At 35.7% G+C, this 15,687-nt stretch overlaps 3 protein-coding genes across 3 annotated transcripts; 2 read left to right on the top strand and 1 right to left on the bottom strand.

The window, feature by feature from the left end:
• Window positions 1-1,290: 1,290 nt before the first annotated feature.
• LOC134329008 (histone H2B-like) lies at window positions 1,291-15,258 on the bottom strand. Its single transcript, XM_063010250.1, has 2 exons — window positions 14,826-15,258; window positions 1,291-1,368 (listed from the first exon to the last, which is right to left on the bottom strand). The coding sequence occupies exon 1, from the start codon at window positions 15,256-15,258 to the stop codon at window positions 14,884-14,886; it is 375 nt and encodes a 124-aa protein (XP_062866320.1). The 3' UTR covers window positions 1,291-1,368; window positions 14,826-14,883.
• Window positions 4,963-5,253, top strand: LOC134329099 (histone H4-like; the record flags this gene model as incomplete). Its single annotated transcript, XM_063010347.1, has 1 exon — window positions 4,963-5,253. A coding segment is annotated over one exon (291 nt), but the record flags the coding sequence as incomplete, so codon positions are not given.
• Window positions 5,917-6,404, top strand: LOC134328393 (histone H2B-like). The gene has a single exon (XM_063009495.1). The coding sequence runs from the start codon at window positions 5,917-5,919 to the stop codon at window positions 6,289-6,291; it is 375 nt and encodes a 124-aa protein (XP_062865565.1). The 3' UTR covers window positions 6,292-6,404.
• Window positions 15,259-15,687: the final 429 nt, after the last annotated feature.

Here is a 15,687-nt window from a genome sequence, read left to right as displayed (position 1 = left end):
AAGTGTACTGCATTGTGTGCTCCAGGGCAGTGCTGACCATGGTAAACTTGGACTCGCTTCATCTCGACGAGAGCAGTTACTATGTCAGGAAGAGGCAAGAGGAAAAGGCGGCTTTGATCAGTAATCCTCTTCAAACACGTGAAAGTTTTGGCCGCAGCACCTTACGGTGTTTGCGGCCGCTAAGTGCAAACATTTGAAAGTATGGCTTCCAGTATGTCTTTTCGAGAGTCATATAATAACCGTTTTCTCAAATACTGGGCGAAAATCTCCTTCATAGGATCTGGATCTGCTCCAAGCAGAGATGAGGTGGCAGAAAAGCTTTTTATGTCCCAGTCGGTGAGTGGGGAAGACATTTTCTCCTTCATCAGCCTTCCGAACCGGAAAGACTTTGAACTTTGTTTTCGTAACGAAAGATCATTACGAGTTTTCATGGACATTTACAATTCAAACAAAGAACAATGGAGAGATTTCGAAATATTCTCACCTTTGCAGTTTGACATAAAAACAGTGATTGTGAAATTTTGGACAGGAAGAATTCCAGATGAAGATGTGGAGATGTATTTACGTCGCTTCTGTAACATTGTAAAACCAGCCATTAAGCCTGTGGATCGGTTCGGCATTTGGTATGGGATTAGGAAATATCAAGTGAGAATTAAGAAAGATTTCAACAACCAAGACATAGGGATTCCAAACAACATCTCACTGGGTCCGTACAATGGGAAAATTATCTACCAAGGCCAAACTTCCAGATGTTATACATGTCAAGCGACTGATCACATTGCTAAAGAATGTAAGGAGGTGAAATGTTGGCAATGTAGCAGTTTTGGACATAAAGCTAAAGATTGTAACAACTCTGCAATTTGTAATTTATGTGGAACTGTGGGTCACACTTTCTTTATGTGCCCTAACTCTTATGCTAACCGTTCTAAGATAAGCTTTGGCACAGAAGTAAAGGAAAACCTTTTTGAAAGTGTACAACCGTTATCAACGACTGAGGCTGGGGGAAAAAATATTCCACCTGAAGCCAATTCTAGTAATGAACCTGAATTATCACAGACAAAGGATAAACAACAAAATGAAATGGATCAAACTGAAAGCCTTTTTATTAATACAACTTTGGAGGAAAATGGGACTGTTACAGAATGTAAAAATGTTGAAGATTTAAAGCAAACTGGTAATAACGACAGCAGTGAAACATCATCAACAGAGGACAGCAGCAGTGGTTCATCCAGCAGTGACGATTCATCTACAACTGAGTCTGGAGAGGAGTCAACTAAAGGTTCAGCATCGGAGTCAACTAAAATCTCACTTATCTCTAAGGAAGGAACTGAGGATATACGCCAGGACGACAAGTCTGCTTCCAAGGAACTGAAAGAGAAACGCAGTTCTTCATTAAATCCTCATGTGCGAAAAGAGGAACTTCACCGAAACAAGAAGGGTCGAAGTATGGAGCACACAAACACAGGAACAAAGACTTCTGAACATCTGACAGACAGTAACGACAAACGGAAATGGAATTATTCAGAAGAGACTGAAGGTAATGAAATTTTAGTTACTAAAAAGGTTAAAAAGAAAATTCAAAAATGATCTTTCTAAATGTCCTTTAATAGTTTATTGGTTGCTTCTTGTAATGTAAGAGGAATTCAGTCAGCTTCTAATAGATTTAAAAAGATACAATTATTGTTAAGGGAGAATTTTGATATTTTATGTGTGCAAGAAACTCGGCTTTCAAATGTAAATGATGTTAAAGATGTACAAAGTTTGTGGTTTAAAAATAAGAGTTTCCTTTCAATCGGGGAAAGTAAAGCTGACGGTATCGGAATTATGTTTTATAAAGAAAACGTAAAAGTTATTCAATTACGTGAAATTATTCCAGGCAGATTAATGTTTATTGATGTGTTTTGGTTTGATAAAAATAACACGGTAATAAATATATACACGGCTCAAGACAAAAGTAAGAAAATCCAACTTTTTAATAAAGTTAAAGCATTATTATGTGTAGGGTTTTATATTATAGTGTGTGGTGATTTTAACACAATTACCGATGAAAAAGATAGAATTTCAAATAAACCATTTAAATTAAGTAGGGAAGGAAAAGTTTTAAAACAAATTATGGAAGAGTATTGTATGCAAGACACTTTTAGAATAATTTGTCCTGATCGAATTGACTTTACTAGATCTGATAGCTCATGTCAAACTAGAATTGATAGAATTTATGTTAATAAAAATTTTCAAGTAAAATCTTATAAGACAAAATTTATTATTGAATCCGATCATTTGACAGTGATATCCAAGATTGATTTTAAAAAAGAGATTAGTAAAAATTATTGGAAACTAAATATAAATATTTTAAAGCATCCAGAAGTAATCATGGGATTAAAAGAAGAGTTGTTTAGAATCATGTCTTTAAATGTATTTATAAAAAATGATTGTAAATTGTGGGAAATTCTAAAAATTCAGATCAAATATTTTTTAAAACACGGAAGTAAAATGGTAAATCAGGAGAAAAATAAAAGGTATAACTATATTATGAAAAAATATATTAATTTAAAACAAAAACGTTTTTTAACGGACTACGAAGATAATGAATTATCAGATTTAAGAAAAGAAATAGATACCTTAAATAATGAGTCCTTGACAAAATTGCAAATTCAAATAGGATATAATTCTGATGAAACTTTAAATTCATCTCAAGTGACTCATTTATATTCCCAAAAAAGACAAAAGGCTTACATTAGTTCTATCAAAGATAAAAATGGTACAGTAGTTACAGATGCTAAAGAGATAATGAATACTATTAAAGATTTGTGTGAAGATATGTATAAGGAAATTGAAATTGATAAAAAATCTTTAAAATCCTTCTTAGACTTTAAACATAATACAAACTATGACTATTTAGGCGAAAGTATTAAAGAATGTGAAGTGGTGTCTGCTATTAAACAACTGAATCTTAAAAAATCTCCTGGTAAAGATGGTTTGCCATCTGAATTTTATCACTTTGATATTCTTGTTTTTTCAAATTTATTAACACGGGTGTTTAATTTAGGTGTAAAAAGAGGTTATATGCATGACACTTTTTATGATGGTGTTTTATCTTTATTGTATAAGAAGGGAGATGTAAATGATATTAATAATTGGAGACACTTAACCTTAATGAACATCGATTACAAAATTTTCGCCAAAATAATAATGAATAGGTTAGAAGATGTATTAAATTCAATAATAATTAAAGAACAAACCTGTGCTATCAAAGAAAGACTAATGTGGGATAATTTAAACATTTTGAGGGAATTGGTGTTTGAGAGTGGTGAAAGTTTTTATATGGTCACTTTGGACCAGAAGAAAGCCTTTGATTTTGTATCAAGAGAATATTTATGGGAAGTTTTGAAAATGTATAATTTTTCTGATAATTTCATTGACATGATTAAGTGTATGTATATAAAATCTAATGTGCAGATTAATGTAAATGGTAATTTGACAGAATGTTTTCAAGTCATGAGAGGTGTTAAACAAGGTTGTCCCCTTAGTGCTGCCCTATATGTTCTTGGCTTAAGTCCATTAATTACTAAAATTCGAAATGATAAACGACTACAAGGAGTTAGATTAGGTGACAACCAATTTATAATTTCTGCATATGCTGATGATATTACTGTGTTCATTAAAACAAGAAAAGATTTAGACATTATTTATGAACATTTCTCCTTATATGAGAAAGTGTCGGGAGCCACCCTGAATGTTTTAAAATCAGAATGTGTGTGGATTGGAGACATTAATAAAAAATTTCCAATTGATGTACCTGAGACTGAACATCTTAAAGTCCTAGGTATATATTTTGATAACAATGGCTGTGTAGATTATAACTGGAAAGAAAAAGAACAAATTATTAAAGAAGAATTTAGTAAATGGAAAAATTGTAATTTAAGTTATAAAACAAGAATAAATATGGTTAAGACCTTTATCTTATCAAAAATAATATTTTTATCCTGTATTTTCCCTCCCACAGATAAATGGCTTAAAAATATGAATAAATTATGTTATAATTTTATTTGGAATTCAACACGTGAAGTAACTAAGCGTGAACTTTTATATAAACAGAAAAAAATGGGTGGTCTAGGAGCAATTGATCTTTCCATTAAAACAAAAATTTTTGTATGTAAAATTATTGCAAATGGCATTTACAGACAAGCTGATTGGATTGGAAACATCACAAATTGGAAACAGAAAAAAGGCCGCTCTAGAGCTTTAGTTCCTTATTATAAATTAATTTATGGTGATTTTATAAATAAATTTAATGTTTTGAATATAGATTGGATTAAGGATTCTAATAAAAAGATTTACAAGCTAATAGTAGATTTGAAATATTGTAATTTAGTGGATTTTAGAGGCCTTAGAGAGGAAGAAAAGAAAGAATGTGTAAATAATATCTGAGAAGTTAAGGGATATTACATGGTTGGTAGCAGTGAGGAGACTTCCAGTGAGATCTGTAGTGAAGTGGAGTTGTTTTGTGAAGACAAACATGTGCCCTATGCCAAAATGCCAGACAGAGGAAACTTTAGAACATTTTATTCTAGAGTGTTATCGTTCCCAAGAAGTATGGAGCAAAATGGAAAATTTAGGTGTTGAGATTAAAATTCATATGAAGTCCGTTTGTTTCGGTATTTTTGATGAAATTATGCCTAAAGATAAACATAACTTCCTGTGGTTAGTACTGTGTATTGTGAAGTCTAAATTATGGAAAACAAGATGCAGAATGACTATTGACCAACAGTTTGTTTCAGCAGAGAATGTTTATAAAAATATAAGAACTGAACTGAAAAGAATAAGAACAATGAATGTTTTATTTAAGGACTCTGAATTGTGGAAGATTTTAAAATTGTAAATGATTGTCTTGATAATGTAATGTAATTTCCATGTACTCTGATGAAGTTTAAATAAAATATTAAATAAAAAAAAAGAAAAGGCGGCAAAGGTCTTGGAAAAGGAGGCGCTAAGCGTCACCGCAAAGTTCTCCGTGATAACATCCAGGGTATTACTAAACCCGCCATCCGCCGTTTGGCTCGCCGTGGCGGTGTGAAGCGTATTTCCGGCTTGATCTACGAGGAGACCCGCGATGTGCTCAAGGTTTTCCTTGAGAACGTCATCCGTGATGCCGTCACCTACACCGAGCACGCCAAGAGAAAGACCGTCACCGCAATGGACGTGGTGTACGCTCTGAAACGCCAGGGACGCACCCTGTACGGATTCGGGGGTTAAACGTTCAGACCTCCACGCTAACACAACGGCTCTTTTAAGAGCCACACATATTTTCTACAAAAGAGAAAATTCTTTCTGGTTTATTATTAATATTGTTATTATTAGTAGTAATACGTTCACTGATGCGTAGATTTACAAATCCCTCGTTTAGCCCCAAAAGCTTGAAAGCATCATTATAAGTAAAAATAACACATTCGCTGATGCATTTTTTTTTTTCAGTTCACTTGTGTAGCCCTAAAAGCTTTGAATTATCATTAGTGATTTTACGTTTACTATCAGATCTCTCGTTTAGCCGTCATACGGCGTGTTTGCATACTACCAATGTACAGCCTACTGTAGATTACACTACAATCATTAACACGATCTTTATCTATCTATATATATAACATTTAATAAAATATTGCTATTGAATCTTTTATATTCGGTTTTAAAACATGTGTCGACCTCAGATTAAGCGGGAACAGACAACAAATAACAGATTCTAGTGAATGGGGCAGAAGGGGGCGTGGAACGGTATGTTGTCTGTCCAATAGAAACCCAGGACTTTGAACCAATCAGAGTTACGTGTTCCAGCTTGGCTTACTCAGCATGCAGGGTTAATAAAGCGGGCGTGTAGAGCGTCTACATTCACTTGCAGTTTGTTCTAGAGGAAACAGCAGCATCATGCCTGAACCAGCGAAAGCCGCGCCCAAGAAGGGCTCCAAGAAAACCGTCCCCAAGACCGCCGTCAAAGGAGGTAAGAAGCGCAGAAAGGCCAGGAAGGAGAGCTACGCTATCTACGTGTACAAGGTCATGAAACAGGTCCATCCTGATACCGGGATCTCCTCCAAGGCTATGGGCATCATGAACTCCTTCGTCAACGACATTTTCGAGCGTATCGCTGGTGAGTCCTCTCGTCTGGCTCACTACAACAAGCGCTCCACCATTACCTCCAGGGAGATCCAGACCGCCGTGCGCCTGCTGCTTCCCGGTGAGCTGGCCAAGCACGCCGTGTCCGAGGGTACCAAGGCCGTCACCAAGTACACCAGCTCCAAGTAAAGCGCCTTAGTCGCTCTGGCAAACCAACGGCTCTTTTAAGAGCCACCCATCTTATCAAGTTAAGAGAATTTTCCTCCACTAATATATTACTATTTTTGGGCACTGCTGTTTTTCACGAGTTGTACACGACTGTCACTATGTGGTGAGTTTCGGAGTTACACAAAATATCACAGTACTCTTAAAAAAGATATTATAATACACTCAGAGCCGTAGAGAGAGAGATGCTACACTCCTTGATCTCGCCAAACAAACCCGGCACTTTAAAAAAAAAACAAAAAAAAAACGATAACTAACTGTATTAGGCGTTTACAAAACTAACGAGAACGTATTAAAATTATAGATAGAATAGCCTTCGCGTTTTCATGTTTGTCATTTATTTATGAGCATTGTAAGCTAAGCTATCTATTATGTTCTAAGGCCGATATGCTATTTACACTGTACTATCTATCATAATACAAGGACACTGAACAACATGCTACCCAAGAAAATCAATAACATATCTGAGGAAATAGAAGAGATAAAAAAATCTCTGGATTTTATGTCTGCGGAACTGAGTAAAGTGGTGAAACAGCAGAGCATGCTACTGGACTTAATGGATGAAGTTAAAGAGTTAAAGACCAGAGTTAAAGAAAAAGACAAAATCATTTATGGATTAGAACGAAGAATTGATGACCTGGAACAGTATACAAAGATGGAAGATTTAATAATAAGCAGACTGGAAATTTCACATAGATCCTACGCCAGTGTAGCTGAATGCAAAGATGGTGAAGACGTCTCATCAGAGGAACTGCAATCTCTGGAATGGCAAGTTAAAAAGTTATTTGAAAGTAAGAATATAAACTTACAAACTAACAATATTTCAGCTTGCCATAAAAAAACAGCAAAACAAAGCCTGCCATAGTGGTCAGGTTTGTGAATAGAAAGCACAGGACTGAACTACTGAGGCAGGCAAAGAAGCTGAAGGGAACAGGAGTGTACATCAATGAGAATCTTACCAAAAAGAATGCAGATATTGCAAGACAAGCACGTATACTTAGAAAACAACATAAAATACAAGTCACATGGACTAGGAACTGTAAAGTGATGATACGGCTAAACGGAACACCGGAGGAAGCCAAAGTAATTATGACAAAAGGAACTGAAAGATTTGAACCCATACAAATGAAGAACTATATAAAGCTTCCACACAAACTATGGAGTGAGTATGATCATTTGAGTTTTAAAACATTTGATAAAACTGAACAAAAGATGTATGAGTTTGGAAATGACATTGATCCAGAAATCCATTTGAAAATGGAGAAAATGTCACAGACAGATTTAAACAACAAATCCCAAATCACCAAACACTTACAGAATTAGAAAAATTACAGAAAACGCTCGCCGCACAGTATGTGTCAACGCTACACCACCTGAGAGACAGTGGGTAACAAATTTGTGTGTACATACCCACACACACACCCACACACACACACACACCTATATATGTTTATTAAGAACATTTTTATATCCTCTGTATATCGTTATGTAAATTAGACAAATAATTTTTTATTGTCTATTATTTTTGTTCTCTGTTCAGTTTTACTGTTTATAGTTTGTACTGCTTTGGCAATATTGTTTCCTACTGTCATGCCTACAGAGCTACTTGAATCTGAATCTACATACTACATAAATAACAGCAGTCAGAAACTGAGCATCATGTTAGGAGAGGAGAAGGAGAGAAGCACTGTAGCAGCTCAGTATGTATCTGCCTGCAACAGTCTGAGAGACCCGGACTGATGTGTGTCTCATGAAATAGTTTATATTATTATTAGGGCTGTCGTTAATCACGGTAATTAACGCGATTAAAGCGTTAAAAATTTTAATCGAGATAAAAAAAAAATAATCGATACATTTTTAATAATGACAATTTTTTAATCAAACTATTTTTACTGAGCTGTTTGTGTCACGTAAATTTGTGTCTCTGTGGTAATTTGCGTTCCTTAAAAGTGCATGAAGCAGAACTCTGATGAACAGAACTTCTGATAGCTTCCCTACACACTCGCTCCCTGCGCACTATAGTACACTTAACATTCTTAAAGGGCCAGACACTAGATGTGTAATTCACATTACATGACAGGTGAGAGGAAACATTTTTAAGGAAAAATAGTTCTTGTGTGAATTACAAGGGCAGGAAAAACTACGGCAGATACAGAAGGTTCACCGGGGCCCATGGCAGTGGGGCCTCCACAACATTAACCTCTCACCTCACTACCACTGGCTGCACTCGCCATGGTCCTTATTATTATATTACAATATTTTTGTTAAGTAAAATTAAAAAAAAACTGTGCATTAAAAATACCAGAGGCAGGAATTTGAACTTGAAGTGTAACTTCTGAGTGACTTTTAATTCATTCTGATCAGCTATCAGCAGATGCAATTTGTTGAGGGGGCCCAACATTTTTTTTTTGCACTGAAGCCCATGAGCTCCTAGTTACACCACTGGTGTTGCATCTAGAAATGGTTCATATTATGAGCGCCTGTTTTCAGTGGCAGGGTTATGAACAGGTAAAGATCCTCACTTTTACCAGTTCATGTAAACAGACTCATTTAAAAAAACTGGCTGAAATATGGTAACTGTCAACAACTTCATTTCAGTAGCAGTATTATACACATTTTGCACTTACGGCTGCTATTCTGTGGACTGTTACCAGTTTTGTGGACAGTTTATTGTTCAACAGTCTTAAAAAAAAATGTAAAAAAATTAATTGGTATCTTTTGTTGAGTTTTTATTACACAATACTTACTCTGACCTTTTTAAATCCTGCACCTGAAAAATGACCCAAAGTATAAAAAAAACTCAAACCAATACTAGAACTAATAAAAGCTAAACTAAAACATTAGCATAAACTAAAGCATTAAACATAAAAAAAACTAATAAAAAAACTAGCAAACCCACTTTAAAACCTAAATTAGAGAAAATAAAGTCAAAACGAAATAAAACTAAACTATAATGAAAAATCCAAAACTGTTATAACCTTGATTTCTACATGTAATACATTAATGAATTCATTATAAATATGCATAAGTTCATTTTGTCTAATGTAAAAGGTGGAGAAGCTACAGAAACCATGTAGTTGAGTTATAGTAGAGATATCCAAGGTAAAATATTACTCCAGTAAAAGTAGTAAAAAAAAAAAAAAAAAAAAGTTACAACAGTTCCCTATGGGAGTGTCGCCACTCTTTTTTCTCTACCGCTAAATTGTTCCACAATCGATTTGATGTTTTTTTTTTTCTGTAAATAAAGTTAATTTTAAACATTTTGCAGTTTTAAACATGTTAAAAAAAGAAATTCAACAGGACTTATATGCAACCCTAAACCCTATTACAATGTACTACAACCCCTGGCAAAAATTATGGAATCACCACTCTTGGAAGATGTTCTGTCAATTGTTTAATTTTGTAGAAAAAAAATAAATCACAGACATGCCACAAAACTATCATTTTTCAAAATGTCAACCTTCTGGCATCAAGAAACAATAAAAAAAAGAAACAAATATAATAGTTGTGGTCAGTCACAATTGCTTTTTTTAGATCAAGTAGAGGAAAAAAATATGGAATTATTCAAATCTGAGGAAAAAATTATGGAATCACTCTGTAATTTGCAGTTTAAAAACAAAACATCTGCAGCAGATTAGATTTGCTAATTATTCTTCAGTTTAAAAAGAGTGCTTACACCTCGGAGAGCTGTTGCACAAAGCAGATTGTCATGAATCATGGTTCCAACACAAGATATGTCAGTTGAAACAAGTGAGAGGATTATAAAACTCCTTCAAGAAGATAAATCATTGTGGAATGTCGCAAAAGATGTTGGTTGTTCCCAGTAAGCTGTGTTTAAAATCTGGACCAAGTACAAACAAAATAGGAAGGTTGTAAAAGGGAAGCATACTGGTAGACCAAGTAAGACATCAAAGCATCAAGATAGAAAACTTAAAGCAATATGTCTTGAAAACAGAAAATGCACAACAAAACAAATGAGAAACAAGTGGCCGGAAAGTGGAGTCAATGTCTGTGACTGAACTGTAAGAAATCACCTAAAAGAAATGGGATTTACATACAGAAAAGCCAAACAAAAGCCATCATTAACACCTAAAAAGAAAAGAACAAGATTAAAGTAGGCTAAAGAAAAGCAATCGTGGACTGTGGGTGACTGGATATAAGTGATCTTCAGTGATGAATCACGAATCTGCATTGGGCAAGGTGATGATGCTGGAACTTTTGTTTGGTGTCTGTCCAATGAAATTTATGAAGATAACTGCCTAAAGAAAACATGTTAATTTCCACAGTTGTTGATGATATGGGCCTGCATGTCGGGTAAAGGCACAGGGGAGATGGTCTTCAATAAATGCCAAAGTCCACATTGAAATTTTGGACGCTTTTCTTATTCCATCAGTTGAAAGGATGTTTGGTGATGATGACTTAATTTTTCAAGATGATAATGCATCTTGCCATAGGGCAAAGGACGTGAAAACTTTCCTTTAAGAAAACATATAATGTCAATGGCATGGCCTGCAAATAGTCCGGATCTCAATCTATTTGAAAATCTCTGGTGGAAATTGAAGAAAATGGTCAATGACAAGGTTCCAACCTGCAAAGCTGATCTGGCAACAGCAATAAGAGACAGTTGAAGGCAGATTGATGAAGAATACTGTTTGTCATTAGTTAACTCCATGCCTCAGAGAGTTTAAACCATTATAAAAGCCAGAGGTGGTGCAACAAAGTAATAATGGTGCAGTGTTTTCTAATGATTCCATAATTTTTTCCTCAGATTTGAGTGATTCCATATTTTTTTCCTCTACTTGATCTAAAAAAAAAAGCAATTGTGACTGACAACAACTATTATATTTGTTTCTTTTTTTTTATTGTTTCTTAATGCCAGAAGGTTGACATTTTGAAAAATGATAGTTTTGTGGCATGTCTGTGATTTATTTTTTTTCTACAAAATTAAACAATTGACAGAACATCTTCCAAGAGTGGTGATTCCATAATTTTTGCCAGGGGTTTCATAATCACCATATTTGTCGCATTTTTTAATACTGTACACTTAGGTGGGACAGATAGCCATTAGAGACATGACAATGTAACCCAAAAAAAAACCCATACTAGGATATGAGACAGAGTGGGAGAACAGAGCAGTGTATGATAAAAAAAATCATATTAAGTCAAATCAGTACAGTTGTAGTGAAATTGAAATAAAACAATCAAATAGCTTTAGAAACCTTTCAGTGCTTGTGAAAGTAGCATTAGAGACACGTTAGGATAAAAAAAAAAAAAAAAAACATCTAAAACACCTGCAGTGGTGTAGGAGGAGGTGTAGGGTGAATAAAACATGTGGGTAAAATGTGTTTAGGAATGTGAGAGAGTGAGAGTGAGTGAGAGTGAGAGTGAGAGTGAGAGTGAGAGAGAGAGAGAGAGAGAGAGAGAGAGAGAGAGAGAGAGAGAGAGCGAGAGAGAGAGAGAGAGAGAGAGAGAGATCAGAATAATATATTAATATCAATAATTAAATACTATTCTAAGTACTGAACACAGGGTACTTACAGGCATTTTAGGACAGACATATTGTAAAATATTAACTGTAAATAATCATAATTACTCATAATAATCAAAAAAAAATTTCTATTATAGTTGTTTTCGTAATAAAATTATTATTGGTGAAGGTAGTTGTAGTAGTAACTTATAATATAACTAGTTACTTATAATGTTATGGAAAACCAATAGACAATTAGTGGAGCGTGGCTCCCATCTGGTGGCCAAAATGTGACAACACACGAACAAAATGTCATGTAGCTGTTACGTTCATACATTTACATTTTCAGCATTTAGCAGACGCTTTTATCCAAAGCGACTTAAAGTACTGTGACGGTATACAATCTAAGCAATCGAGGGTTAAGGGCCTTGCTCAAGGGCCCAACAGTGGCAACCTGGCAGTGGCGGGGCTTGAAACGGCAACCTTCTAATTACTGGTCCAGTACCTTAACCGCTAGGCTACAACTGCCCTACACATGTACTGTATATGTGTTTTCTTTTATGTATGTATTTTTTTATGTATTTGTGTGTGTGTGTGTGTGTGTGAGTGTGTATACATACATTTTACTCAAACACACACAGATACTACTAAGAAACAAAAGTGCTGTAAGAACTGGTGACAAACATACACAATACACAACACAGAATTGCAGAACTGCAGTCTGAGTCCAACACTGTTTAATATCTACATAAATGATTTAGTGTGCAGCCCCCGGACTCACTCTGCAGGACGGGGAAGTAAAATTTCTACTCTATGCAGCTGCACCTTGACCTGTTGGAGCAGTACAGCCAGAACTGGGCCCTAGCAGTACATCTGAAGAAAACAAAAATTTTTGTCTTCCAAAAACAAACCTAGATGTCAGGAACACATGGCACCAGTTTACCATGGTCAGCACTGCCCTGGAGCACACAATGCAGTACACTTACCTTGGTCTCATCATTACATTTACATTTTCAGTATTTAGCAGACGCGTTTATCCAAAGCAACGTACAGTACAGTTACTGTGTACAATCTGAGCAATTGAGGGTTAAGGACCTTGCTCAAGGGCCCAACAGCAGCAACCTGTCAGTGGTGGGGCTTGAACCAGCAACCTTCTGATTACTAGTCCAGTACCCTAACCACTAGGCCACGGCTGTACTCATTACTGCATCAGGGAGTTTCAGCATGGCAGTGAATGCACTAAAGGAAAAAGCCGGCAGAGGCCTGTACACAATCAGGAGGAGATTTTACAACATTGACATTCTCACCTCAATGAAGTAAATTATTTGTTAGTGTGATACAGCCCATTGTACTGTATAGATCACATAGATCACAGCACTGTCCAACAGCTCATAGCTAACAGTAAGAACAGGTATCTAGAACACTGGGAGAACCAAATCCAATCTCACAGTAGACTAGAATACCATCGTGAAATAAAAAGTAAATATAAACTGGAGCCACATCTTACAGTGGAGACAGAGATGCACTTCCTTCTTCACTGCCAAAAATTCAAACCAACACAAGAAAATGTCACAGACAGATTTAAACAACAAATCCCAAATTACCAAACACTTACAGAATTAGAAAAATTACAGAAAACGCTTGCCGCACACTGTCAGCGCTACACCACCTGAGAGACAGTGGGTAACAAATTTGTGTACACACACACACCTATATATGTTTATTAAGAACATTTTTATATCCTCTGTATATCTTTATGTAAATTAGACAAATTATTTTTTTATTGTCTATTATTTGTGTGTTCTCTGTTCAGTTTTACTGTTTATAGTTTGTACTGCTTTGGCAATATTATTTTCTACTGTCATGCTTATAGAGCTACTTGAATCTGAATCTACATACTACATAAATAACAGCAGTCAGAAACTGAGCATCATGTTAGGAGAGGAGAAGGAGAGAAGCACTGTAGCAGCTCAGTATGTATCTGCCTGCAACAGTCTGAGAGACACGGACTGATACACCCGAACAGAGGAACAGTCTGAATTAACCCACAAAGAGAAAGTGTTCCATATATACATGTTTTTTATTTTATTACTTTTTATTGTTTTAATTTATATTTCCTTTTTTCCCTGTATATACATTCATATTCTGTCATTTCAATGCTTTAGCAATACTGTAAGTACTACAACATCATACTAATAAAGCTCTTTGAATAAAATATAGAGAGAAAAAACAGATATAGAGATAAAGTTTTTTTTTTTTTTTATTGTTGTATGGTTATTTATAATTAATATATATATACATATACACAGTACAGGCCAAAAGTTTGGACACACCTTCTCATTCCTGTGGTTTTTCTTAATTTTTTTAAATTTTCTACATTGTAGATTAATACTAAAGATATCCAAACTATGAAGGAACACATATGGAATTATGTAGTAAACAAAAAAGTGTTAAACAAACCAGAATATGTTTTATATTTTAGATTCTTCAAAGTAGCCATATTTTGCTTTAATGACAGATTTGCACACTCTTTGAAATTTTCTCAACCAGCTTTATTAGGTATCGACCTGGAACGGTTTTCAATGAATGTTTGTGCCTTGTCTAGAGTGAATTTTTGGAATTTGTTGCTTTTTTAATGTGTTTGAGACCATCAGTTGGGTTGTGCAGAGGTAGAGTTGGTAAAATATAAAACATATTCTGGTTTGTTTAACACTTTTTTGGTTCACTACATAATTCTTTATAGTTTGGATGTCTTCAGTATTAATCTACAATGTAGAAAATAAAAATAATCAAGAAAAAACATTGAAGAGAAGGTGTGTCCAAACTTATGGCTGGTGTGTCCAAACTTTTGGCCGCAAGTGTCTCTGGGTAACGCTCGCTCCGTGGCAGTCAGGGCCCAAAAACAGTAATATATTAATTAATAAATAAAAGAAAGAAAAGAGTCAAGTATTACAAACATGGGAAACTAGCTAGATAGTGTGTGTATAACATATTCAGATATAATATTTAAAAAGAAGAAAATTCTCTTAACTTGATAAGATGGGTGGCTCTTAAAAGAGCCGTTGGTTTGCCAGAGCGACTAAGGCGCTTTACTTGGAGCTGGTGTACTTGGTGACGGCCTTGGTACCCTCGGACACGGCGTGCTTGGCCAGCTCACCGGGAAGCAGCAGGCGCACGGCGGTCTGGATCTCCCTGGAGGTAATGGTGGAGCGCTTGTTGTAGTGAGCCAGACGAGAGGACTCACCAGCGATACGCTCGAAAATGTCGTTGACGAAGGAGTTCATGATGCCCATAGCCTTGGAGGAGATCCCGGTATCAGGGTGGACCTGTTTCAGGACCTTGTACACGTAGATAGCGTAGCTCTCCTTCCTGGACTTTCTGCGCTTCTTGCCTCCTTTGCCGGCGGTCTTGGGGACGGTTTTCTTGGAGCCCTTTTTGGGCGCGGCCTTCGCTGGTTCGGGCATGATGCTGCTGTTTCCTCTAGAACAAACTGCAAGTGAATGTAGACGCTCTACACGCCCGCTTTATTAACCCTGCATGCTGAGTAAGCCAAGCTGGAACACGTAACTCTGATTGGTCCAAAGTCCTGGGTTTCTATTGGACAGACAACAAACCGTTCCACGCCCCCTTCTGCCCCATTCACTAGAATCTGTTCTTTGTTGTCTGTTCCCGCTTACAGACAACAAAGGTCGATACATGTTTCAAAACCGAATATAAAAGATTAAATAGCAATATTTTATTAAATGTTTGTTAGATTAGATAGATAGATAAAGATCGTGTTAATGATTGTAGTGTAATCTACAGTAGGCTGTACATTGGTAGTATGCAAACACGTCGTATGACGGCTAAACGAGAGATCTGATAGTAAACGTAAAATTACTAATGATAATTCA

The sequence above is a fragment of the Trichomycterus rosablanca genome, chromosome 15, assembly GCF_030014385.1.
Source record: "Trichomycterus rosablanca isolate fTriRos1 chromosome 15, fTriRos1.hap1, whole genome shotgun sequence".
NCBI classification, from domain to species: Eukaryota; Metazoa; Chordata; class Actinopteri; order Siluriformes; family Trichomycteridae; genus Trichomycterus; species Trichomycterus rosablanca.
The sequence above is the reverse complement of the archived record's forward strand: the minus strand, read 5'-3'. Positions and strand labels throughout refer to the sequence as shown.

Coding starts and splice junctions, on each gene's coding strand:
- LOC134328393 (XM_063009495.1), top strand. CDS start 5,917: ATGCCTGAACCAGCGAAAGCCGCGCCCAAGAAGGGCTCCAAGAAAACC.
- LOC134329008 (XM_063010250.1), bottom strand. CDS start 15,258: ATGCCCGAACCAGCGAAGGCCGCGCCCAAAAAGGGCTCCAAGAAAACC.